The sequence below is a fragment of the Pseudorca crassidens genome, chromosome 17 (genome assembly GCF_039906515.1).
Source record: "Pseudorca crassidens isolate mPseCra1 chromosome 17, mPseCra1.hap1, whole genome shotgun sequence".
Lineage (NCBI taxonomy): Eukaryota > Metazoa > Chordata > Mammalia > Artiodactyla > Delphinidae > Pseudorca > Pseudorca crassidens.
The window spans coordinates 3,630,348-3,655,310 of NC_090312.1; the positions used below are offsets into that span (position 1 = coordinate 3,630,348).

The 24,963-nt window shown below is 44.7% G+C and overlaps 1 protein-coding gene across 20 annotated transcripts in view; it reads left to right on the top strand.

The window, feature by feature from the left end:
- PTK2 (protein tyrosine kinase 2) overlaps positions 1 to 24,963 on the top strand; it is a 252,734-nt gene that overhangs the window by 166,240 nt on the left and 61,531 nt on the right. For 9 of the 20 annotated variants that reach the window (XM_067712794.1, XM_067712793.1, XM_067712804.1 and 6 more), the window contains 6 exons: positions 8,239 to 8,322; positions 9,280 to 9,297; positions 15,715 to 15,771; positions 17,134 to 17,154; positions 18,147 to 18,244; positions 23,428 to 23,512. In XM_067712794.1, coding sequence (XP_067568895.1) covers positions 8,239 to 8,322; positions 9,280 to 9,297; positions 15,715 to 15,771; positions 17,134 to 17,154; positions 18,147 to 18,244; positions 23,428 to 23,512 — 363 coding nt within the window. The remainder of the gene's footprint in view (positions 1 to 8,238; positions 8,323 to 9,279; positions 9,298 to 15,714; positions 15,772 to 17,133; positions 17,155 to 18,146; positions 18,245 to 23,427; positions 23,513 to 24,963) is intronic. The other 11 variants (XM_067712797.1, XM_067712796.1, XM_067712788.1 and 8 more) reach the window with 5 other exon arrangements.

Genomic DNA, 24,963 nt, shown 5'->3' on the forward strand with positions numbered 1-24,963 from the left:
TGGAAGCCTTCCCTGGCTACTCCAGGACTCTTCTTCCTCGGAGTTCTCTAGCCCACCATGTGTCTCACTATTGTGGATAGTCTTTAAATAGATGTAATGATTTTAGAAACCTTCTTGTCCACTAGACCCTGACCCCATCATAGGCAAAGACGTGTTTTATTTGTCGTTTATTGTCTGGGACATAGTGCTTAGTGATTGTCTTTAAATGAATTGGATGCCCGAGCAAGGTACGGGGAGGTGCTGGGCCTTGGAGGAATGCACTCCACGCGTGGAAACAGGAGGAGGAAAGGCAGGGACCCCCCCAGAGCAAGCAGTGACCTTGAGAGTTGCTGGACTCTCAGACGCTTGCTGTGAGCTGGTCACTGTGAACTGTTCTGGACGCACTCCTAGGTGGTTTTGGGTAAGGGGCATGGAGGCCAGCAAGCAGGAAGAATGGGGGTCTAGATGCCTTCAGACAGTTCTCAGCTCATGATGACGGGGTACCAGGCCCTCCTTCCAATCTCATTGTAGGAGGAAATGTAGTTATCAGATCATCTCCAGTAGGGGCACAGTTACAGTTGATGTTGAATACATGCAGAGTTTATCTCTGAAACCTAGACGAAATTTCTCTATAAAAATAAGTATAAGGTTAACAGATTTACAAAAATATCTAGCAGAATAGCGCATTTCCTTGGGCACATTTCTCTGAGGGCCTAGAGTAATTTTTTTTAGCCTCAGTGTAAGTTTTTAGGAAACGTGTAAGCACACGTTCTGGAGCTCAGTTAGAACTATAGTGGAGAGGCCGTTGCTTGTACTACAGACAAGGGGTCTGTAAGTGGTCAGAGAGAGGGGTGCCAGGATCGGGGCGGGGGGGGGGGGGAGGCGTGCTTGAGCCACGTTCGTGTGGGTGAAGATACCCCAGGAATATAGGTATTTCTGAGGAAAATCAATCAATAAAGCTGAATTTTAAATATTTCAAAGGTTTAAACTTTGGTTTCTGTTTGGTTGGTTTTTGTGTTTCAGGGTTCTGTTTCGTTTTTTAATAACCAGGCCCTTAATCAAGCAGTAGGGCCTTAAGTGTAACAGAAACACAGGTAACGCGTGACGGCCACTGCACTGTGCACGTGGCTCTTGTCACATGTCTGGGTTGTAGTAGTGGGACGGAGATCAGAAGACGATTTTCTCTCTTGTGTGTCTGTCATGACAACCAGTGCAATGACCTCTTTCTTTCATTAGAAATGTTTGGTTTGATTGTGTCTGCTGAGCCCTTCGTTGATGATCAAATGCACCACTTTGTGATGGTACTTTTTCAGTATTTATTATAAATTTAAAAAAATGTTTTTTTACTCTATAACAGATTCTTCTGGTTTAGTTAATCATGCAACATCATTCCAGTTGTTTAAGATTACCTTTAGGTTTCTCAAGTTAGTGACTAAAAATTGTTCTAAACGAAAATAAACTTAGCAAAATAAATGTTACTTGCGTTAAGCTGCTTCATTACAAATTCTAAAGCAGTTACTTTAATTTTTTTTTTGAGATTGAAGTTTCATGTTTTATTTGTTGAAAAGAAAGAGGTCATGTCAGCTAATCAGCTTCAACATACATAAATGCAATTCCCAAGCCTCTGAGTGCAGGGTTTAAAGAAGAGATGACAAGACCAACTCGTTCACAAGTACTGAGGGAGGTTCCTTGAATGTCTGGGTAAAGTTGGGTTCTACTGAATACAGGCTAACCACCCAAGTGGCCCCACTCTGGGGGCTTACCGGCCCATTTAGGATGGGTCCAATAGACTGATTTTGGAATATTTTACTCTAAGAGTCAGGATAGTTTAATTGCATTTATTTAAGCATTCTGTTTGTACAGTGAAAATGGGAAGTAACTCTTTCTAGGGAAAACTGTGCATTTCTGTTGTCAAGCAGTTTCTTTATATATGCAAAAGTAGTTTGTAAACTGTGAAGTTCTATAAAATGTAAAGTGGTATATGTATAGTCCATAATAATTATTTGCATTTCCCCCCTTTTTTTCTCACAGTCTCTGAAACACTAGGTCTGTTATTCATTCATTGCCCTGCCACTGCTTTGTAAATATAAGTACTGATAGTTGTTTACATGTGAACGAGGCTCACAGATTATGCCAGGCATGTTCACAAGCACTGACTTGTTTGAACCTCGGGACAGCTTCCTCATGTTTCCACTTTATAGATGGGCTGAGGTGACGAGGCCTGGCTCACGTAGCTAGCAGTGGCCGAGAGCCTGATGGAAACCCAGATCTGGGCTCCAGACCCATCGCCTTTCCATTAGACCACACTGAGTCATTGGAAAGCTTGAGATGTTCGTGTGTAGAAGGGAGGAGTAGTTTTGGCAGAGTGTGAGTCTGATTTCAGGGTAGTTTTCTCCCATTTATCAGGAATAGCATAGTCCTGACTCATTTCTGACTGTTCTGTTGGAATCCACAAGTCCGCCCTGTATTTAAGTTAGAAAGAGTTTCTCTTGTCCGGTTTACATCCTAGTTTCACTTTTGATAATGCTGATTTAGAAGGTAGTCTCTGTCTGCGCTGAAAGCTTGATTTAAACGAAAGCTTTTAGAGATTTTTTTTAAGTGCCCTAATAGAGTATTGTCGCCTAGTACATGTGAAGTTAATTTTTGTAAATTATATGCTTTATGAAATGATTTAATCAAATTAATGCTGCTGGTGATTTTTACGTGCACCGAGTTGTACGTATTGGGGGTTTGACATGTTCATAGTACCTGGCTTACTGGAAATTCTTTTAATTCCATCAGCCACGACTAGCGTTCTGTAGTCAGTCTGGCGTTAGGAGAGACGTTCAGCCGTCTCTGACCAGGTAGGGGCAGGGCGGTTGATCGTGTTGCACGTGAACAAGGAAGTGTTCATGAAAGTGTTCATGAAGGTGATCATGAAAATACACCATCACCACCACCCCACCACCACCCCCGCCGTGCTACTTCCTTCATCCTAGCCCCCCTTCTCGCACCGTTGTCACAGCATCTGAACTCTCTTTGCCTCTTTGGAGATTTGAGGGTGCTCCTTGATGATGTCCCTCACCTCTCTGGCTCCTAAGGGAGTTGAGAAGAATACTCTGGAGTCACATGGGCGCTGAAGCATCTACGTCATGTGTTGTAGAATAACACCCAAGAAGGACCCGGAGCCAGATGGCTTCCTGTTCCTCACCCTGGAATTGGACTGAACCTCTCAGCTGCAAGCCTGGAGACAGGCAGACACTTGTAGGACCCCCGGGGGGAGTAGCCTGAGACACTTGCAGATGAAAAAGAGCCCGAGTGAGATTGGAGCAGTCATGAGCACAACAGAAATTTAAAGAGGATATTTACTTCTGGAAACGCTTTCCAGGCCACATGGATCCGTCCTCTTAGTCCTGTGAACTTGGCGTCCAGACTAGAGTGTGACCACCCCCTCCTAATAGCCTCCGCATAGCAAGGGACAGCGCGGCGCTTCCCTCACTAGAGCACTTTGAGCAAGGGTGCATTTTTGTCTGTATGAAAGTGTGCTTCACAATGGCCAGTGTTTGGGTTTATTTAGCTGATGAACCATCTTAATCCTCTTGCTAAACTTATTAACACATTAATAAATAAACTTTAATAATCTTCTTAAAACTTATTACTACAAGAAGCCCAAGTATCGTCTTGTTAAACATAAAAACAGATATTGCTAACATCTGAAGACCCAGTTTTCTTTTTTCCCCCTTCACAGAGAAAAATTTTAAAGGAAGGCTTGAAACTTTTAAAATATAAATTCTGGAATTTGACCTCACGGGTTTCTAGTAGCATGTCATGGCTTCATCATGTTGTGGAATTTGTTAAAATCAAACTGCATGAGTCAAGATAAAAGGCATTTGATATTTTTACAAGCAAGAGGCCATGCGAATGGGTGGATATCGTCATGCTTTTGAATTCTTAGCTTTTTAACTCTTCGTCATGGGAGGCTCCAGACGCACACAGAAGCAGAGAGAGGGTAGCGATCTTCCAGGCTCATCACCCAGGTTCAGCAGCTGAAAACCTGCCACACCTCACCTCTGTCCCCAGCCACACAGACACACACTCCCCACAGATGGTCTCAAGCGCCTTGAAGGCATGTTCCTCTGTAAACATTTCTAAAAGATAAAGACTTTTTAAAAACAACATTACTACACTGTAAGAACGTTCTCAGTAATTCCTTAATACCAGCTGTCCGGTCAGTGCTCGGATTCCCTGGTTAAGGCATTTTCACACTTGGTGTCGTCCAGTCTGGGGTCAGACAAGCAGGGCTGGGTGAACTTGGCTGTGTCTCCTGTCTCCTCCTGTCTCTGTGCACTGCCGCCCCCCTTCTTTTTTTCTTGATCTCAGTTTATCTGTTGAGGAAATCGTGTCCTGTACGCTGTGCCCCACACTCGGCCTGGCCAAGTGCCGCTCCGTGCTGCTGTGTTGAGCGGGTCCCCCTCCAGCCCCTGTATTCCTGACTTACCTACAGCCTGGTCGTTAGGATTGAGAGGAGTTTGGTCGGATTCGGACTCAAAGATTTTGTTTTTACGAGCCCACGTGTAGGTGCTGTGTGACACCTGGCTGCTGTCTCGGTGACGTTAAGCCAATCCGTAGGTTCAGAGAGTCTGTGTTTCACCTCGTGGCTTTGGAGCTACTGATGTTTGTGCAGGAATTTTATTCGGGGCCACAGCATGGCCACGGGTGCATTCATGTCATCTTCGTTTATTTCGCTGTTATACTTCTTTTTTTTTTGGCTGCGTTGGGTCTTTGTTGCTGCGCACGGGCTTTCTCTAGTTGCGGCGAGCAGGGGCTACTCTTCGTTGTGGTGCGCGGGCTTCTCATTGCGGTGGCTTCTCTTGTTGCAGAGCACAGGCTCTAGGCGCGCGGGCTTCCGTAGTTGTGGCTTGTGGGCTCGGTAGTTGTGGCTCGCAGGCTCCAGAGCACAGGCCCGGTAGTTGTGGCGCACAGGCTTAGTTGCTCCACGGCATGTGGGATCTTCCCAGACCAGGGCTCGAACCCGTGTCCCCTGCATTGCCGGGTGGATTCTTCACCACTGCGCCACCAGGGAAGCCCTGCTGTTACACTTCTAAAGACAGCCTCCGCTCATCAGCTGTTCAGTTGCCCTGAGAAATGGGTGACTGAGAAGTACGTTTGCCATGCCCTCCCCCTCCCTCTGTTCCCGCCAGACCTCCCTGCTGCTCCTTGGCCAGTGCCCCAGGCTCACCTCTGCTCTGGAAAGCTTTTAGCAAACGACTCCTTCCATATTTAGAGGTGCAGCCCTACAGGAAAGCACTCCCTGTCCTGCGTCTGCTCTGAGTTTGTTCTCCATGGCACTTACATGTTGATGTACCACACGGTTGACTCACTTAATCATCTTTTCCCCAACCCAGAATGTAAGCTCGACAAGGGAAGAATGGGGGGGGGGGCTGTTTCAGTGCTGTAGCCCCAGCACGTACACAGTGTGCTGTTAGCTCATGGTAGGTGTTTACAAACATAATTAAAGTAGTCATCTTGGATAAAATAAAGGGAGGGCCCTAACACTCCTTTTCATGGTGTGGACAATATTCTTGTTATTACTCAAAAAAAGTTATGCTATAGTTTTTAAAAAGTATTTGCTTTTTAAGTTAATATGAAGAATAGTCATTACCTTAGTTTAGAAATAAGATAAAAAATTGAAAGGTAGGAATAGCTTTGCGCTTTTGGAGTGGTTGTCCTGTGCCGGGTGCCCTGGGAGTTCATGGAATCCTCTCTGCATCTCTTTACTTGAGGAAGCTTCTCTTACTGCCTCATTTTACAAATAGGACAACAGAAACAGAAGTTGGGTAACTTTTCTAATGTCATGGGGTGAGTAGTGGAGCCAGAATCTGAATCCAAATAGAGATTTTTGTATATTTTATTTTTCCATAATTTCACACATAGAGGATGGTTGTAAGAATAGTAAAGTGAAGTCTCATATGTTCTTTACTCAAATTCACTATGTCTCTATTTTGGCCCACTTGCTTTCTCCTTCCCTCTACTTTTTTTTTTTTCTTTTTTAAAATTGAAGTATAGTAGATTTACAATATTGTGTTAGTTTCGGGTGTAAAACAAAGTGATTCAGGGTTTTTTTTGCAGATTATTTTCCATTATGGGTTATTACAAAAAGCGAGTATAATTGCTGTGCTATACAGTAGGTCCTTGTGGCTTATCTATTTTATATGTAGCAGTGTGTATCTGGGCATCCTGTACTCCGAACTTACCTCCCCACATCCCCCTCTGATAATCATAACTTTGTTTTCTGTGTCTGAGTCTATTTGTTTTGTAAGTAGATTCATTTGTATTATTTTTTAGATCCCACATATAAGTGATATCATACAATATTTGTCTTTCTCTGTCTGACTTGCTTCGTGTAGTATGATAATCTCTAGGTCCATCCATGGTGCTGCAAATGGCATTATTTCATTCTTTTTTATGGTTGAGTAATATTCCATTGTATATATATGTACCATATCTTCTTTATCCATTTCTCTGTCGATGGACATTTGGGTTGATTCCATGTCTTGGCTATTGTAAATAGTGCTGCTATGAACATTGGGGTACGTGTCTCTTTTCGAATTAGAGTTTTCTCCAGATATATGCCCAGGAGTGGGATTGCTGGATCATATGGTGGTTCTGTATTTTATTTTTTTAAGGAATCTCCACACTGTTCTCCATAGTGGCTGTATCAATTTACATTCCCACCAGCAGTGTAAGGGGAGGGTTCCTTTTTCTCCACACCTTCTCCAGCGTTTAGTATTTATAGACTTTTTGGTGATGGCCATTCTAGCCAGCGTGAGGTAATATACCTCACTGTAGTTTTGAATTTCTCTAGTAATTAGCAATGTTGAGCATCTTTTCATGTGCCTGTTGGCCATTTGTGTGTCGTCGTCTTCTTTTTTTTTTTTGAAACATTTGAAAGCAAGTTGCAGACATGGTATGCCCCTTTACTTATAAATGTTTCAGTGTGCATTTCCTAAGACCAAGGACATCCTCTTACACAGTCACAGTGTCTTTACCAAAACCAGGGAATTTGACTCTGATAGAATGCTCTTATCTTATCCACAGTCCGTGTTCTTGTTTCATCTCAATGACCCCTATAGCTGTTGCCCCTCCACCCCATCCGGAATTCCATCCCGCCTGGCACAGGGCACTGTTTTCGTGTTCTTAACCGATAAAACACAGGGAGCTGCCCTCTGGAGTCATCACACAGGAAATTGAGTGTGTGCTAAGGGGGGAAGATGGAACAGTGCACATTGTTGGGATAACAGCACACCCCGTGGGAGCGTGGCCACGTTGTCTGTTTCAGTTCTTCTCATTTCTGTTCCTAACTGATGGCCGTAAGTTGTTGCCGTCTTCATCCTGACCCTGCTCTCCCTGGGCCCACACCTGGAATCCTTACCTTTCTTGATGGGACCCTGTGGATCTGCAGTTAAGTTGTGCATGCCCACTGCATCTTTTCTGTCACATGGTGTCACCGCTGCATTTTAAAGGGCTGTACATCCCTTGTTTTGACTCTAGTTTGACTTGTCTGCTCTTGCCCTTAGCGTACTGCAGTTGTTTCTTGTCTGTTCTACTGTCCTGGGTGCTTGTTCATCCAGCAAGTGCCTTATACAGAGAGAGTTGACTTTCAAGTGAGTTTGCAGCACATGAATGAGAGTGAATGAACAAAGGATGCTGGTAGGCGGGGGAGGGGCTTTGCAACCTATGTATTCAGATGTCCTTATGTTTTTTATGTTAAGGCAGTTTATTTAAGGTGTACACTTAAGGTCTGTGTCTTTGCTGATGATTTGGGGGAAAGTGCTTATAAAGCTCTTTCACAAATCAGGATCTGCTAGTTTTCTGCAATTTTTTTCTTTGTGGTTGAATGTTAGATGTTCACAAGAATCTTGAATTATCTATTGGTCTTTGTTGTTTGTCTCATTTCATTTTGTTTCAGTTTTGTGATTTGTAAAGGTATCTGTACCTTTACTTGGCTGGCTTTGTAAAGGCTTAGCTGGCTGACTCTCTTTATGTCTTGCTAAAACTTTCTGTGTCTAGTGCTAATCTTTCCTAAGAGGGAAAATTGCATTTTAAAATATTAATATGTTTCTTAAAACTCAGTTATATTAAGAAATCAAGTGTGCCAGTAGTCACATAAAAGCATTGCAATTTTGTATTTGTTTTTATTGATATGCCTTAAAATATAAGTTTGCTCTTGTATTAAAATGTGTTTGTTTTTCTCTTTCCTCCTCCTGCCTCTTTATAAAGGAGTCAGTCACTGCCAACATAAAGTTAAGAAAGCTAGGCGCTTTCTCCCTTTGGTCTTCTGTTCCCACGAACCTCCTTCTGCGGGTACTGCACTCATCTTTGCACAGACTCTTACTAACCACAGCGCCCCAGGCAGCAGCCTAACCAGATGCTTGTAGATTACCCTGAGCGGGAGTGCCTGTCCTGGGGGTCCGTGAGTGCTGTCCACTGCCGGCAGCGGTGCTGTGGGCTGCTCTCCTCGTGGAAGACTGTTGCCCGTTTGCTGGTTTTTAAATGCGTGACAGGGCTAGAAGTCGCTTCCTGGCTTCCCCTGTGGGATCTTAGTGTTTTACCAAAGGGGCCAGCAGGTACCTTTGCCTCGTGGGTTTCCTGACCTGGCATGAGATTAATGGAGAAGGATGGTCCAAGTGAGCCCCAGGGGTCTGCCTTTCCTGCCTCGGGGGCAGATACTCAGGGTGCTGCAGAGCAGAGGCCAAGGGGGGGAGTTTTCCAGCAAAGGGAAGATTATCTGTAACAATTGGAAGAGTCACTTCTACAAACACTGTATAATTGTAAGTGGAAGCTCGCCGCAGAGCCTCAGGTGCTGTACTCCTTGAGCTTCTTTGGAGAGGCTGGAATCCTGCGGAGGCTTGCTGAGGGCTGTTCCCTGCTTATTGTGTGGGGTACACGTCAGTGACCCATAGTTTTCATTTCCAAGAGGATACAAATTCCTTTCGAGGCAAGTAGAGTCATTTTTTAACATTTAACTGTGAGGAGCAATCCAATCAGTTTTGCTTAATGCGGCAGAAACGCACTTAAACTGCTATTTACTTGGGGTGATGTGTGGACCGCTGAAAACTCGCATTAATGCCCTTAAGTAAACATGCTAACTCCTATGATCTTCTTTTATCTTTTGAATTAGACTGGGGGGGTAATTTTTGTGTTTTCCTTACACTTTGATTTGCTTGTCATTTTAATAGCGTTTTCCCTCTCTCCCCCCCTCCCCTCTCCCTCCCCCCTCTCTCTCCTCCCCCTTTCTTTGCATGCCACCCGGATCTGCAGATGAAATTAGTGGGGACGGTAATATTTATTTTCATGTTTGTGTTACTAATATAATTATTTATGGATATAGATATCATTCAGTATTTAATGAAAGGCAAAATGTGGCTTTGATCCAACAAAACAAGTATGAAGAAACCGTGGTGTGAGTCAGTGATCTCTTCAGAATTATGTAGGGCTTTGACATGGGAAGGGTAACTGTCAGTTTCTTTACCACATCTCAGTAGTAAATTCAAGTCGTATCTATTCATAGCGAATTCTAGAGGTGAAGAAAAGTTGTCGAAATGGTATCATTCAGCAGTAAATGGGAGAAATTTGCACACTCCTCCACACATACGTAATAGTCATTTTTAGTTTGGGAGTGAGGGAGTGGAAAGGAAAGAAAGAAAAGTGATGTTTGAGAGTCAAACAGCCTGAAATAATTAGAGAACTACCAGCAGGAGTGATGATGAGTATTTCTCAGGCAGCTGAGGTCGTCACTCTCATAAACCAGAAATTTAGAAGCACGTGTAGTGTCTTGTTTTCCATTTCCTTTGTGTACTGCCTGCACGAAGCTTTGTGCTCTTACGATACGGAGTGAGGTTTATAAACTAAAATTAAAGGAGGTTGTATTTTTCCTCACGATTAAATGAAATAACGCTTTCACTGAAGAGTCCGTCTGTGCTTGCGTGTGTGTCTGGTCGACGACTTGAGCACCATATGAGCAAAGTGCTTGCAGTCAGACGTCTGGACTAAACGTGACTTGGAAGGCGCCTTGCCTCCTGGGACTTCCAGCTCCAAGCCTCGTTCCCAGGCCGACTCCTTGGTGGTTACTGGGTGGGCGCCCCCGATGTGCGTGCGTGTCCTTCACCAGCGAGTCTCCCAGCAGGGGTTCAGAACATGATTGGTGTTCTCCTCGCTGTCGTGCGGGTGAGGACACGGGTGACCAGTCCAGGGCTGCTGGGTGAGTGGTCAGGTCCCAGGCTCCAGCCTCGCCCCGTCCCGTCACCAGCTGGCCAGTTGGGTGACCTTGAGCAAAGCACTTCATCTCTGGAGTCTTCATCTGTAACAGGCCTTGATGTTTGTCGTGCGGACTACTGTGAAAGCATAAAAATGTCAACAAACGTGTATTAACGAGTGGTTATTAGCACATTATTTATCTAAAGAAAACATCGTGCCTTTTCCCCACATTTGAATTAGGGTGAGTAGTATTATCCCCATTTTACAGGTGAATAAGCTGAGACTTCCACAAACTAAGGCCTGTGGGCCAAATACGGCTCACCTCTGTGTTTGTATTGCTCCTGGAACTAAGAACCGTTATTACAGTTCTTAATGGTTGGGGGTACAATCAAAGAATAGTACCTGGCATCAAAACTATGTGAAATTCAAATTTCTGTGTCCATCAGTAAAGTTTTGCTGGAACATAGTGACACGTTCACTCATGACGTGTCTGCCCACCCCTGCAATCTCAACAGCAGAGTTAAGTGGTTGCAGTGGAGACTTTGTGAGCCGTGAAGTCTAAGATACGTACTGTCAGACCTTTTGCAGAAAAAGCTGACCGACCCCGGTGCAGGTCACAGAGCACAGCGGAGCCCTTCCTGGCTTCCTGAAAGCCCTCCTGCCCCTGGCCCCCACAAGCTGGTCGCCACCTCCAGGGCTCACGGCAGGGTCACGTGTGCAGGTGTGGTGAGAAGCTGTGCTGTCGCTTGGTCCCACTGAATTGCTGAGCAATCCCGTGACTGTGCATGTGTTGCCCTGGGGGTGGTGCCTCATCAGGCCTCCTGAGGGCAGCAGGGCGCCGACCAGAGGCTGTCGTCAGAGCACTTGGTGTCAGGCCCCGAAGGGCAGGTGGAGGAGGTGGAGAGGGAATCACCTGGCCCCCCTCTTCCCCGCGGGGAGGGGTTGGCTCCTGAGAGCTTTGTGGTCCTGCAGGCTCCGGTGCACTTCCTTTTGTTTACAGCCGAGCGTCCACTGCTCTGTCCCTCTCCAGCTCGAAACTGACCCCTTCACGGTGACTCCGGAGGCTTCAGGCTCTTTGCGTGACGGAGCGTGACAGGCGTGTGTCACTGGTTTCAGTAGTGACTTCACTAGGCCTCTTTTCCTTTGTTTTAAAAGGAGAACTTCGTGCCTTTCTCTCCTAATTTCTGAGCTGTCGGTTTCTGCCCTTTTAACGTGTCTCCCCTCATTTTTATTTTACCACGTATTGTGATGCCAAACCTCTCAAATTACAGTGTTACCCAAGGTTTCAGAAGTTCTGTCCATTTTTCAAAATGTTTACTTTGAAATATTTGACTCATGGTCCTAGAATTGTCTCCCAAGTGCACAGACCCAGTTAAGCCTTCCAGGGATGCCCATGTTGGGGGTGAAGTCCCAGAACATCCTTAGGGGAACACTCCGAGGTTTCGAAGCATCAGGTATCTGGTCTCACAAATAAAAGTCCCCAGAAACGTATTGGGAGATAGTAAAGAACGAAGCCCAGAACACGGCGGCCCAGGAGCTCTGCTGGAGCGCTGAGTGGCTGGGGACTGTGAGAAACTCAGGGTGCCTCTGGGTCCCCCAGCTTCCTGCCTGGGAAACGGGGATGATGATAACAGTACCACCATGGACGATGCCCCTGAGGATTAAATGACGATATGTGTAGTTGTTTGTGACGGTGTCTGGCGTTAGGGCGAGTGCTCCGTTAGCTGTCGTCCTGGTCAGGTGGAGAGTGCAGAGCTGCTTTCCTGTATTTGTGACGAGATCTTTGAACCTGTTTCCTTTTCCTTTATATTTTCCTTCTTTTATGTCATTATTTTGGGGGCCAGGTGGTTTCAGGGTGGACTCCAGTTTTTCAGGGGCCCTTGAGTATGTAAAAGTACCTTTCATCTCAGTGTCATACTATCCCATAATCCTAAAAACCAGGAAGGAAAAAGGGAAGATAGAACCAAATCAGTATCAAGAATTCTTAGAGAAATATGCCGAGTATCCCCACTTGGAAAGCCCTATATAGAAGGTTACGGTAAAACCTTTGTAGGTCCACGTGCCTTCAACAGTGTTGACCTTTCTGCATAAGAACCAACTCAAGGAGAACACAGCAGCAAAAGTTCACGTGACGTCACGGTACCCATAGCCACACCCACGTGTCGTCATGAGTAATGCCCAGGAAGCTTGGATAATCCCCAAAGTTTTTTTGTAGAATTCACACAGCACTAAAGAAAAAAACTGCAGGCTTTCTCTTGTGATTGTGTGAATTAATGCAAGTGCATGCAACTTGGTTTTTCCCACGTCACTTTTGTGTGTTAGCCTCTGACACATGAGCCATTTTATTCTTACTCCTTGAAGCCGGTTCAGAGTCGGTATCCCTGCTGAGAGTTTTCTAAGAAGAGGCCGTCTGGGAAGCGCTTACAGTCCCACCAGGAAGGCTCCTTCCAGAGGCCTCAGAAGGAGGGAACCAAGGAGCCTCCCACCTGTTTGTCACCTGTCCTGTGCAGGGCTGCACCACAACTTCACGTGCATCTCTGTAATCCTCACGACGGCCCCACCAGGTAGCCGTGCTCGCACTGGGCACGTGAGGGCACAGCTGAAGCGCAGACAGGTTCAGCGGCTCCTGGGGTGGAGCAGCGCCCAGACATGCAGCTGTGGCTGGCCTGGCTTCCTCGCCTCTGGGTCACGGGGAGCGCCGTCCCCTCCTGCACTGTTGAAGGGCACTCCTCCCTTTCGTTCAGCAAGTGCTTACTGGGTGCCTCCCGGGCCGGCCGGCCCTGGGTTGGAAGCTGAGAACACAGCAGTAAACAAGGTACATACAGCAGGGCCCACTGCCCTGGGGGCTCTGCTCTGGATGGGGGTACACGGTTGACGAGGAACCAGAGGACCGCCAGAGGGTTGGTAGTGATGGGCCCTGAGCAAAACATGTCAGGCAACGTGATCGAGAGTGATGGGGGTGAGGATGGGTCTCTGAACAGGTGACACTCAGGTGGCAGATACCATTACCCACAGAGACGGAGGGACAGGCGGTCAGTGACCCCAACAGCCTTGGGAAACTTTGGTGCCCGCAGAGTCGATGGATCCCCGATATCTCCTTAGTAGAGCTGAGAGCCAAGTGCAGGGGGTGTTGAAGATTCCGGAGCAAATCTGGTAGCAGGGCGGCAGAGGCAAGAGATCTGGGCAGTTTCACTGCCAGAATCCGGCCCCTCAGGGTCAGCTAATGTGTTTGGCCTCTACGGGTGTGTGCTTTGTGTGAAAGGGGGCAGCAAGGGTGGGTCTGTGGTTGCACGAAATTGAGCCTTAGTTGCATGTGCTCTGAGGGAGGGGCGTGAGGGGAGCTTGTCCGACTGCAGACAGAGTGAGTGGCTGAGTGTCCGTCTGTGGGGCCTTAGCCCCGGCACATTCCCCCGCTTAGCCCTTTCCTTGCCTCTGCCTTAACACCACCTCCATCCCCAAATTGCATCTCACCTTACACAAAAGCAAGGCTCCCGGCCTAGGAACCATCACTCACTCTTCCTGGTAGTCACTGGGAACAGGATAGGAGGGAGAAATTTAGGAATAAAGAATGTAAGGTTTGGGGTAGATTAAATAATTTTTTTCTTTAATCCTGAAAGTAGTATTACCTATAAACATGTAAGAATAATATAAATTATCCACCTGGCATACAGGACTCACAAATAGGTAACATTTGCTAAATCTCTAAAGGAGAACCGATTTATTGACTTTACATTCTGCCAGTCGAATTTGTTTTTACTTTAATCACTTTTAATGATGATTACGAATTAAGAAATGAATTCTTGGGCTTCCCTGGTGGCTCAGTGGTTGAGAATCCACCTGCCAATGCAGGGGACACGGGTTCGAGCTGTGGTCCAGGAAGATCCCACATGCTGCAGAGCAACTAAGCCTGTGCGCCACAACTACTGAGCCTGTGCTCTAGAGCCTGCAGGCCACAACTGCTGAAGCCCGCGCACGTAGAGCCCATGCTCCGCAACAAGAGAAGCCACTGCAGTGAGAAGCCCGTGCACCGCAATGAAGAGTAGCCCCCGCTCGCCGCGGCTAGAGAAAGCCCGTGCGCAGCAGCGAAGACCCAACGCAGCCAAAACTAAATAAATAAATTTTTAAAAAAAAGAAGAAGAGGGCTTCCCTGGTGGCGCAGTGGTTGAGAGTCCGCCTGCCGATGCAGGGGACACGGGTTCGTGCCCCGGTCTGGGAGGATCCCACACGCCGCGGAGTGGCTGGGCCCGTGAGCCATGGCCGCTGAGCCTGCGCGTCCGGAGCCTGCGCTGCGCAACGGGAGAGGCCACAACAGTGAGAGGCCCGCGTACCGCAAAAAAATAAAGAGAAGAAAGCAAGAAATGAATTCTTCCAGTTGCTTTTAGATTGGGTCTCAGTCGTTACCGTAGCAGTATGTAGAACAGTTGATATCTAGAGACCGTAAACTATATGTAGTCTCTATTTTCTTTGGTTTCTATAATTTTAATATCTGAATGGAGTAATAATGGCAGCACAGAAGAAAGAACTTTTAGTTCTTTAGCTTTTAGTTTCTCGGGGGTTAAATTTTGAAAACGATCTCTCTTCAGATGATAATTCAGGAAGTACTGCCCCTCCTTTCCTGGCCCATCAGCCTAAACCCTTGTGCATAGAGCTACTAAAGGTTTTCCTCTTTCCAGAAAGAGGAAGACAGACAAGAGCTGAGTGATTTTTCAGTGTAATTGTTATCCAAGTGAGTGGGTGTTTTCTACAAAAGGGGTTTTCCCCCCACTAATGTGGTGGTGGGTCTTTAAGTTGCTGCATTACTGAAAGGAATTAGTGGAAACATTGGAACTCCTTGACATTACGTCTGAAAAGAACTCGTTTCAATGTGCTGTTTGTTCTGATTTTATTCTCTTTGGCACATCTTTTACCCTTTTGACATTAATGCATACTGTTTAAATATCTGAGTGAAAAGTTACAGGAGAGAAATTCCTGGGTTGCTTTCACTCTGAACAAATGAAGTAAGTTAGCCCAGTTAATCTCCTCAAAAGTCAGCCTGCCGTTTTGTTTTCGAAAGGAGAACATCCAGACTGTGCTGTGGAGTCTAACTATGAATGAAATCTAAGTTGTGTTCTGGAGGTACCGGTCTTGTTTGGAGAAATCCTGGTAGACAGCGGTGTGGTTTTAAACGTGTATTTGGTGTAGTTGAGGGGGAGCTTGGCAGTCAGTACCGCTTGGTGGGTTTGAATCGTGCAAACAGTTGTTTCATGTCTTTCTGTTTTCCACAAGGGCTTTCTCTGTTAGTCTCTTTGCTCTCTGAGGAACAGGTCTGTGTATTATGACATGTTGGACCATGGTGTCACTTTTATTTCCATAAATGACTCATGTGTGAGCAAAAATGGAGTAATAGTGTTTTAAGAATAATGTCAGCATGGTAGGGGGTTTAGGCAGATCATTTTGCCTTTTCGAGTTATATTAAAGGCCAGGGGGTTGAATATTTCACCTCTGTTTCCTTTCCTACAGAAACAGATGACTATGCTGAGATTATCGACGAGGAAGATACCTACACCATGCCCTCGAGTGAGTAGACTTTTAAATATCTCGTGTTTAAACGGTTTAGGTATTTATTGTCCTTTTAGAACTACTTTTAAGACCTTATTGAGTTAGTAACAGAAATATTCTTTTCAGCCTTCAGAATTCTGTATTGTATGTGCCCACTGCCAGGTCAGAAGCCTGAAACTCAAATATCTATAATAAGTCAGTTCACTTATGGGGTTTTTGTAATCTTGTTTTCTGGCTCTATGATAATATAACCTTTAATGATTAGAGCATTCCCTCTCTGTAGGAAATTAGTATTTGAAGTTAAATATGTATACTCACACATATATACAGCTCTTTGAATACACACATTTAATGAATTGCATTTCCCCTTTGAACTTTCATTTTTTTATTGCCCTTGACTAAGCAATTACAAAGAGCAGCCCGCGTCCAGTCCGTCCAGCTCCGAGTTGGAGGTGTGGGGAGAGAAGGGCTCTTCACTGACCACCCCCCACAGCAGCCTAGCAGTGTCACCCTCTGCTTCTCTCCGCTGTGCGGCTTGCTGGTGAAGAGAGTCTGGGAGCCCCAGCCCTTGTGGTGGGGTGTATATAGTCACAGCTCTTGAGCTGGAGACAACCTTGGAATTTCACTCAGGTTAAAAAAAAAAGTTAACCCTACCTCTTAAAGAGGCCCAATTAAGAGTCCACCTTACAGCCTCAGAGGCCTGATAATTCAACATCTGATGTCCTGGTTTCAGTAGAGCTCCGTGTATTTGGAAAATAAATGTTTCAGGTGCTTTACCCTGTTGTGTAAATATTTTAAAAGTGGTTCTCAATAGATTTACCATATACACTGAGGAGAGTTACCAAAATAAAGAGAAACAGCCCAGCCCTGTCAGGCAAACATTATCCTGGGTGGACCTCTCCTTTCAAGAGCTCCCAGGTTAGTGATTTGAAACAGAGGCAAGAGCTGAAAAACTTAAATGTGTTTACTTTGACTTGCAGTAGCAATTTGGAAAAATGTTTAAATTTAGGTTTAAAGTTTTGGTTAGCCAGTTAGCCATTTGTACATTCCTGCAGAGTATCCACATTTTTATTCGTATATTTTCATAGTTGAGTGGTAAATGTCCAACATGGCTAACTTTTATCCAAACCCCACAAATACGGTTATCATGTAGGAATTTATGGGATAGAAACGTAAAGCATTGTGTATCACACTGAGTTAACTTGAGGGTGTTACTTGCGTTTGGTGTTTGGTCCTCTTTTTTGACCCGTGTTGATAGTCAAAATATTTAAGAAAGTAAATATTGGAACGTACTCTCCGAGTTTGTTGTTGTTAACCTAATTGCTATTAGTTATTTCTAAGCAAGGTCTTCAATTTTTTTCTCTCTTAATTGCAATACAGAAAGCTATGGAATAGATGAAGGTAACAGGATTCCTTTAAAATAACTGCATTTGCTTGCAATTGCAACCGATGGAATGATAACGGGATGTTTCAGTTTTCAGTTAACTTTTATTTAAAAATTTTTTCATTGGTTTACTCATGCTGTTAAATCAATGGAACTACTAGCTAAAGTGATTTTAAAGAGGAAAATAACCTTCTAAAATTTGGGTTGAATTTTCTGTATGATTTATAATTTGACAAATTAGAAGAAATCAAAATACCAAGCAGTTAATTGGATTAGAATCATCCACTAGGTTCCTAGTGGGTATTTTCTTTCCATGTGTCTCAACAGCCTGCTAAATAATTGGTTTTGTATAAATCATAACAATTTAATACATTAATTTGAGGCACATGCTCTCAAAAATATAAAATACTTGTTATTTATTATGTGATACGTTCAACTTTGATTCCAAGTCATCTGATTTTGAAATCAGGTTTTAGAAGCTCCCTCTTTAAACTCTTTTAGCTCCGTGAATAATATAGATAGGATTATAATAAAGTGGAAAACTCTTAAACTTGTAAAGCTACTCATGAGACAATTTTTTGTTCCCTCCATATTTACAGACTTTAGTTACTTGTAAAATAATTGCTTTAAATAACTGTTTTTTAGCCTTCATATATTAATACCTGAACTAATAGCTCATATTAATTAAACATACATAAACTTGGAGCAATTATTTAGAAAACCATCAAATAGATAATCAGCTAAATCAGACATTCAAAACTACAAAAAAAATCTACCTTGTATAAAACTCCTCATTTTGGTAATTCAAGCAGTGCTGTAACAGGTACATAAATTCCTTTAAAAATACTGTTTAAGAGAATTCCACTCTGTTTAAAGCATTTTCATAGAATGATGTGCCACCGATGAAGTTTTTACTCATGGATGATGATGAAATGAGGTGTGCCCAGTGTTTTCTACACTGGGGATGTTGCACTGAAGTATCTTCTGGTGTGTGGATCATGTTTTGCAGCCAGGGACTATGAGATTCAGAGGGAAAGAATAGAACTGGGACGGTGCATCGGAGAGGGCCAGTTCGGAGACGTGCACCAAGGCGCTTACACGAGCCCGGTGAGTCCTGTCAGACAGCAGCCGAGCCGCTCCTGCTTACGTGTAGGCTGCTCCTGTTCGTCTTCGCGGGTCCTTAGTTCTTCAGGGTGTTTGCAGTTGTCCTTCATAAAGCTTATCACGCATGTCGACTCACTTGCTATAAAACTGGCAAAATTAGCTCCTGAGAGCTGGGTCTTCTCTTCGTTTTAGTCTTTCATCCAGCCTCTGTCATCAGTAATGGATTCCACAGATGATTGTTCCCTTGGGTGCAGTTGACAAATAGATAACAAACAGATGCAAAGTCAACAGCAGTTAGCCAGCATTCCCAATTACCTGCATTCTCAAGAAAAGAACATTAATTTGCCCCAAGTTGCCCTCCCAAAGAGATCAGTGAATTTTTTTTAATGATTTGTTTAAGAATCATCTCATTGAGATATAGTTCACATACGGTGAAATTCACTCTGTTAAAGCGCACAGCTCAGTGGTTCTTTAGTATATTCACAGGGTTGTACGGCCATCACCACAGTCAATTTTGGAACATTTTCTTTACCTCAAAAGAAACCCCATACCTTGGCGAGGATGTGGAGAAGAGGGAAGCCTTGTACACTGATGGTAGGAATGTAAATTGGTGCAGCCACTGTGGAGAACAGTATGGAGGTTCTTCAAAAAAGTAAAAATAGAACTACCATATGACCCAGCAAGTTCCACTCCCGGGTATGTATCCAAAGAAAACAAAAACACTAATTTGAAAAGATACACGCACCCCAGTGTTCATAGTAGTATTATTTACAATAGCCAAGACATGGAAGCATCCTAAGTGTCCATCAACAGATGAATGGATAACGAAGATGTGGTAGAAACTAACACACCATTGTAAAGCAATTATACCCCAATAAACATGTTAAAAAAAAAAAAAAAGTTGTGGTATGTATATGTATACAATGGAATATTATCCAGCCGTAATAAAGAATGAAACTTTGCCATTTGCAACACCATGGATGGACCTGGAGGGTATTATGCTTAGTGAAATGAGTCAAACAGAGAAAGACAAATACTGTTATGTTATCACTTATATGTGGAATCTAAAAAATAAATGAACCAATGTAACAAAACAGAAACAGACTCAGAGACATAGAGAACAAACTAGTGGTTACCAGTGCGGAAAGTGGATGGGGGGAGGGGCACGATAGGTACGGGCTTAAGAGGTGCAAGCTACTATGTATAGAATAAATAAGCAACAAGAGTATATTGTACAGCACAGGGAATATAGTCAATATTGTATGATAACCTTTTTTATAATAACTTTAAATGGAATATAATCTATAAAAATTTTGAATCACTATGTTGTAACCTTAAACTGATATACTATTATAAATCAACTATACTTCAGTTTAAAAGAAAGAAAAGACAAAAGAAGCCCCATACCTGTTAGCAGTCGCTTCCCATTCCACCCTCTCCCCAGCCCTTGCCAATCCAGTTTGCTTTCTCTTTCTCTAGAGTTGCCTGTTCTGGACATTTCATATAAGTGAAATCATACAGTGTGTGGCCTTGTATGATTGGTTTCTTTCCATTAGCATAATGTTGTCAGGTTCATCCACGTGGTAGCCTGTGTCAGTACTTCATTTCTTTTTATGGCCAAATAACATCCCATTGTATGGATAGACTACTTTTTGTTTTGCCAGTCATCAGTTGATGGTCATTTGGGTTATTACCACTTTTTGGCTGTCATGCACAATGCTGCTATGAACACTCGTGTACAAGTTTTTGTGTGAACATAGTTTTCGGTTCTCTTGAGTATGTGTGTCTAGGAGTGGAATTGCTGGGTCATCTAGCCACTGTTTAACTTTCTGCCGACCTGCTAAGCTTTTTTCCAAAGAAACTGCCCCAGTTTCAGTTCCTAGCAGCAATGTGTGAGGTTGCCCATTTCTCCACACCCCGACCAACGCTTGCTGTTGTATGTCTTTTTTTATTAGATCAGTAATTTTTCAATGACAGTTTAAAATAACAGTACATACATGTTCAAGAAACTATTTTTAACTAGAACAATGACAGTGAACAGAGATGGCTTTAGTAGGGATATAATAGCACAGATGATTGACCTTTTGTGACCCCCGATATGGAAACTGCAAATGGCAATTTTTCCCCCTGTGTCTCCTTATCTGTCAGTTTTCCACATCCTTTACACATGCGCTAGGGATACACTGATCATTACTTTTATAACCGGAGGACTGTAAAAGTCTTTCCTTCGAGGAAAATAGATAATTGTTGTTAGAGATTCTGTTTTTTAAAGTTCAGTTTTGAAAGTTTTTACCCTTATACTTATATAAAACTGTATCATTTATTATATATTTTTATCCATTATCTCTTTTTCCAGTTTTTTGGGGGTTTTTTTTTTTTGTTTGTTTGTTTTTTTTTTACTCTATCTGTATTGTTTATCTTCTTAATTCTCTTAACTCTGCCCTTGAGGCAAAATGCATTAGAAAGAGCCCTGGATCTAAATTTGATCAGAAGACCTAAATCTTAGAGCTGGATCTACCTGACTGTGAGATGTAAGGGAGGTGAGGCTTCTTGATCTAAAGTATTGGACTTGAACCCAGTGGTCTCTGAGCTTCCTTACATCTCTAGAATTCTTAACAAGCAAGCATTCTGAAGTTCCTGGAGTACAGGGACTTACCAGGATCACACAGCTAACAGCAGGGCTGATAGACTTTATTTCAGTCACTTATAAGTAATTCATTTTAGTTGTAAAAATACAAGAGAAAAATTTTTTTCAATATCCATAGTGTTTACTAAGTATTTGTTGAGTGAATCCCAGCCTCCAGGAAAATATCAGTGCTAACCTTTTTTGTTGAATGTCTTTCTGATACACGTCGTATGTGAATGCTTGTTTATTTTGTTTTTCATGTGGGAATCTCATTTTATAGCCAATTCATTCCTCTAGGTTTCCGTTAAAAATCCTTTTTCCAGTTTATGCTCTTTAGTGTTCTGTAAGATGTAATAACATTTTATCAGGGATTCTTAATAATTGGTCAAATGTAACTCAGCATAGATTTCATGGGCAAGAACCCAGCACTGGTTACGTTATTTGAGATTCAGTGAATTCTTTTAGCAGTTATTTGTCAGTCGTCCCCCAAGTGGCAGCTCGGCGGTGGGGACGTTGTCATGAACAAAACAGTCAGGGTTCCTGCTCGCACAGCCCTTAAATTCTATCTGAGGCACGAGGGGACCGGCAGAAGCAAACACACTGAGTATCAAGTGGGGAATCTGTGCTCCGAGAAAAACAAAGCCTGGGCTTGGGGAGGTCAGGGCCCTCTTCCCGTGAGACGCTGACACGTGAACAAGGAGGGGCAGTCCCTGAGCTCCCCGTGGGGAGTGTGCCAGACAGGGCGGAGCTCCAGTGCAGGGACCCCAGGTGGAGCTGAGCGGGGAAGGAGGACGACGAGGAGAAGCGAGCAGAGGGGGACTGGGCCGGGTGCAGGGGCGGCGCACGGGGCGGCAGGGCAGCCCTGATTCTCAGAGTCATGGGCACGAGGCGTATCTGAAGGCTCCCAGCACACACTTTTCTTTTTTTCTTAGGCCCGGTTATCAGGTTCATTTTTATAATTTGAGCATCGCTGGTCATCTGCGCACGCTCGCATCATTATTATCCTAGTCTTAAAAACCATGCTTTAAATCTATTTTCTCTTAATTCATCCCAGAGCAGGCCTCCTCTAGACTCACTTGTTAAGATCTTTTGAGTGTCTGCTAGCTGTTACTAACTCAGAGCCTCATCACCTGCCCCTCACCTCGGCCTCGTGGACACCAGGGTGGCATTTTCATTCAACATTGAAGAACTGCTCTGTCCCCCTAAACTCTGCTTGTGTTTTAAAGAAGGTAATGAAAATTGTGTCGTGAGGAGTTACTGAGATGTGTTCGCATCTGCCCCCTTTTAAAGGCTTTTAGAAAACCCTGTGCTCAGTTCTGGTCTTGCGTGCTGTGGACTGACATCTTCTCCAGCATCAGGTCTCTGCGACCAGCCGCTCTGACAGCTCGGCACCCCCCAGGCCTCTGCAGCCTTGGGCCACTAGTCACCGGGCCTAGTCCATGGACTGATGGCCGAGACACCTGGTCTGCTCACGTACACCCCTTTGTAGACATGCGGCCTGTGGAATCTCAGGCTTAGCACCCACTCGAAACTATGCATTTTTAGAGAGCAGTATTTTCCTTGCGTTTCTTTACTGTCTTAATAAAGCACCATGTTCAATATTTGAGTTGAATTGACAGGATTGATGATGACTTACGGTCTTACAGAAGTTTCTGTTGTTATTCAGATCTCCTGTAAAATGGGCATTTTGTGTCATTTCTCAGGTATACCAATCAGCCTTACGCACATAGAGGTAGAATTCATGGTGCTGGTCCTGGAAGTTTGCTGTGTAGTTACAGAGGACAGACTAAGTCATTCAGAGCAGAGTGGTTGCATTGAGATGTCCTGGGTTGCTAGTGACTCTCAGAAGGCCCCAAACTCAGACGTTTAACAGATGGGCCTCTGTGCCAGCAAGCTGCCGTCCCACCGACATCTCAAGCCTGTCTTGTCCAGAGCTGGGCTTCTGATCTCCCCCTTCTCTCACCAGAAACCCGAACTCACCCTCCCCGACGCCCAGCCCGCTGTCTTCCTGCCCCCCCCCCCGCCTCCGTGGCGCCTTTCCTCACCTCCCCTTTCGGGGGGCCTCTCACTTAGGGTAGAAGCCACAGGGTCTGACCCCTCTCTCCACCCCTGGCCAGCATCCCCTCCCCTCCAGCAGTTCTTTGTTCTCATCCCCTCTCTTCCCCTCTCCTCTCGGGGAGGTTACCTTCTAACCCGCTCCAGTCCACGATGGATGTCTCGTTCACCGTGTTTGTCTGTATCCTCCTCTGGGATGTCAGCTGGAGTAGCACAGGGGTCACCGGCCCTTGTTCACTGGTGCAGCCTTAAGCCCCTACAGGAGTGCCCGGCACTACGGAGAGGAAATGTCTGTGGAACAGACGAATCGCCTGCAGCGTTTTACATGCACGTCTGTTTTCTGGGGTTTTTCTACAAAGGATTTTAACTGTTCCTCTCACTCTTGAGATTGTACAATTCTGGTTCTGTCTGATCCAGAATCCAGAGTTGCAGAATAAACAGCCTGTCCTCAACATGCCTATTGATTAACATAGAGACCCTCTTGTTGCATGTGTCCCCGTCACAGGAGAATCCAGCTTTGGCGGTTGCAATTAAAACATGTAAAAACTGTACTTCGGACAGCGTGAGAGAGAAATTCCTTCAAGAAGCCTGTAAGTTTCTAGAAATGTCTGTGGAACTCCATTTGACTTTCTGTGAAATTCAAACTGTCTCTGAAGATGTAAGAAAAATAATGTTTTGACTTTTAATGAGACAACTACATTTATTACCCTGCCATGCAATTAGTACCTGTATTTGTAGAGGCACGTGTCTACAGAGTTTCCCAGGTCAGCTGTCATGTTTGGGATGTAAAGGCAGATTGATTTCCTGTCCCTTCGTCCTCCGGTACCTTGCACCATAGCCACCTTCACCCTGGCATTGGGCAGATATATAGAGATGCCAGCAGGCCCTGGAGTTGGAGGTGAGCGGGACAGACACAGTCCCTGCGGGATGGAGCCCACGGATGAGTGCGCGAGAGGAAACCCTGCCTGTCCCGAGGGGGCTGCTGTGGAGAGCTGTGTGTGATGGGCCCTCTCTCCTGAGTGCAGACCCTCAGAGAGCCAGGATCTGGTCCTGCCCGTTTGCACTCATCAGGCTCTTTCCCTCCTGCCCTCAAACTGGGTCGTCTTCCTGCTTCCGTTCGGCTTGTCCCTTCTGACCACATACTTTAATAGTGTCTCCTTAGGAGGCTTTGTCACAGGGCCCTGCTCTTTCCCTTTCTAAGTGTCCATAATTAAATATGCGTTGTCTAGGGATTTCCCTGGCGGTCCAGTGGGTAAGACTCTGCGCTCCCAGTGCAGGGGACCCGGGTTCCATCCCTGATCCGGGAACTAGATCCCACATGCGTGCCGCAACTAGGAGTCCTCATGCCGCCACTAAGAAAAAAAAAAGATCCTGCATGCCACAACAAAGATCCCGCATGCTGCAACTAAGACCGGGTGCAGCCAAAGCAAACAAACAAACAAATAAATATATACATACACACGCGCACACACGCGCACGCACACGCACACACTGTTTAAAAGTTACTCTTGTCTCTGTCTCCCTCTAGACTTTAAGCCCCGGTGGGGCAAGGAACGTCTCTCTTCTGCTCACCGCTCAGACCCAGAGACAGCACAGGGCTTAACTCATAGAAGGCACTCAGTAGCCACTGGTCGTGTGAATGAGTCTTGGTGCCCTTCATCACATGTACATTGAATTTCAGAAACATTTACCACCCAGTAGTCCAGTAAGTCACAAGTCATGGATGAGTCATATTGTGAGTTCATCAGTTAAGTCGCAGCAAATCCTAGTCCTGTCCCTGGATCTTTGACTTAAGTACAAGACAAGGCCTGGTGATGACTTCTTTCTTCAGGGCATCTAGGCCAAGAAAACACAGAATATATATCAGCCATCATTACCTAACAGCCTGTCCGCCTTACCTTTTGTGGTAAAGTGCATTATATATTTTCAAAAATGCACATTTTTAAAACGGCTTCTCCTTCTCTAAAATTTTTATGAACAGTTATTGTATCGTGATTTCTGTAGGGCTTTGGAATCACCATTACAGAAATCAACTTTAGAG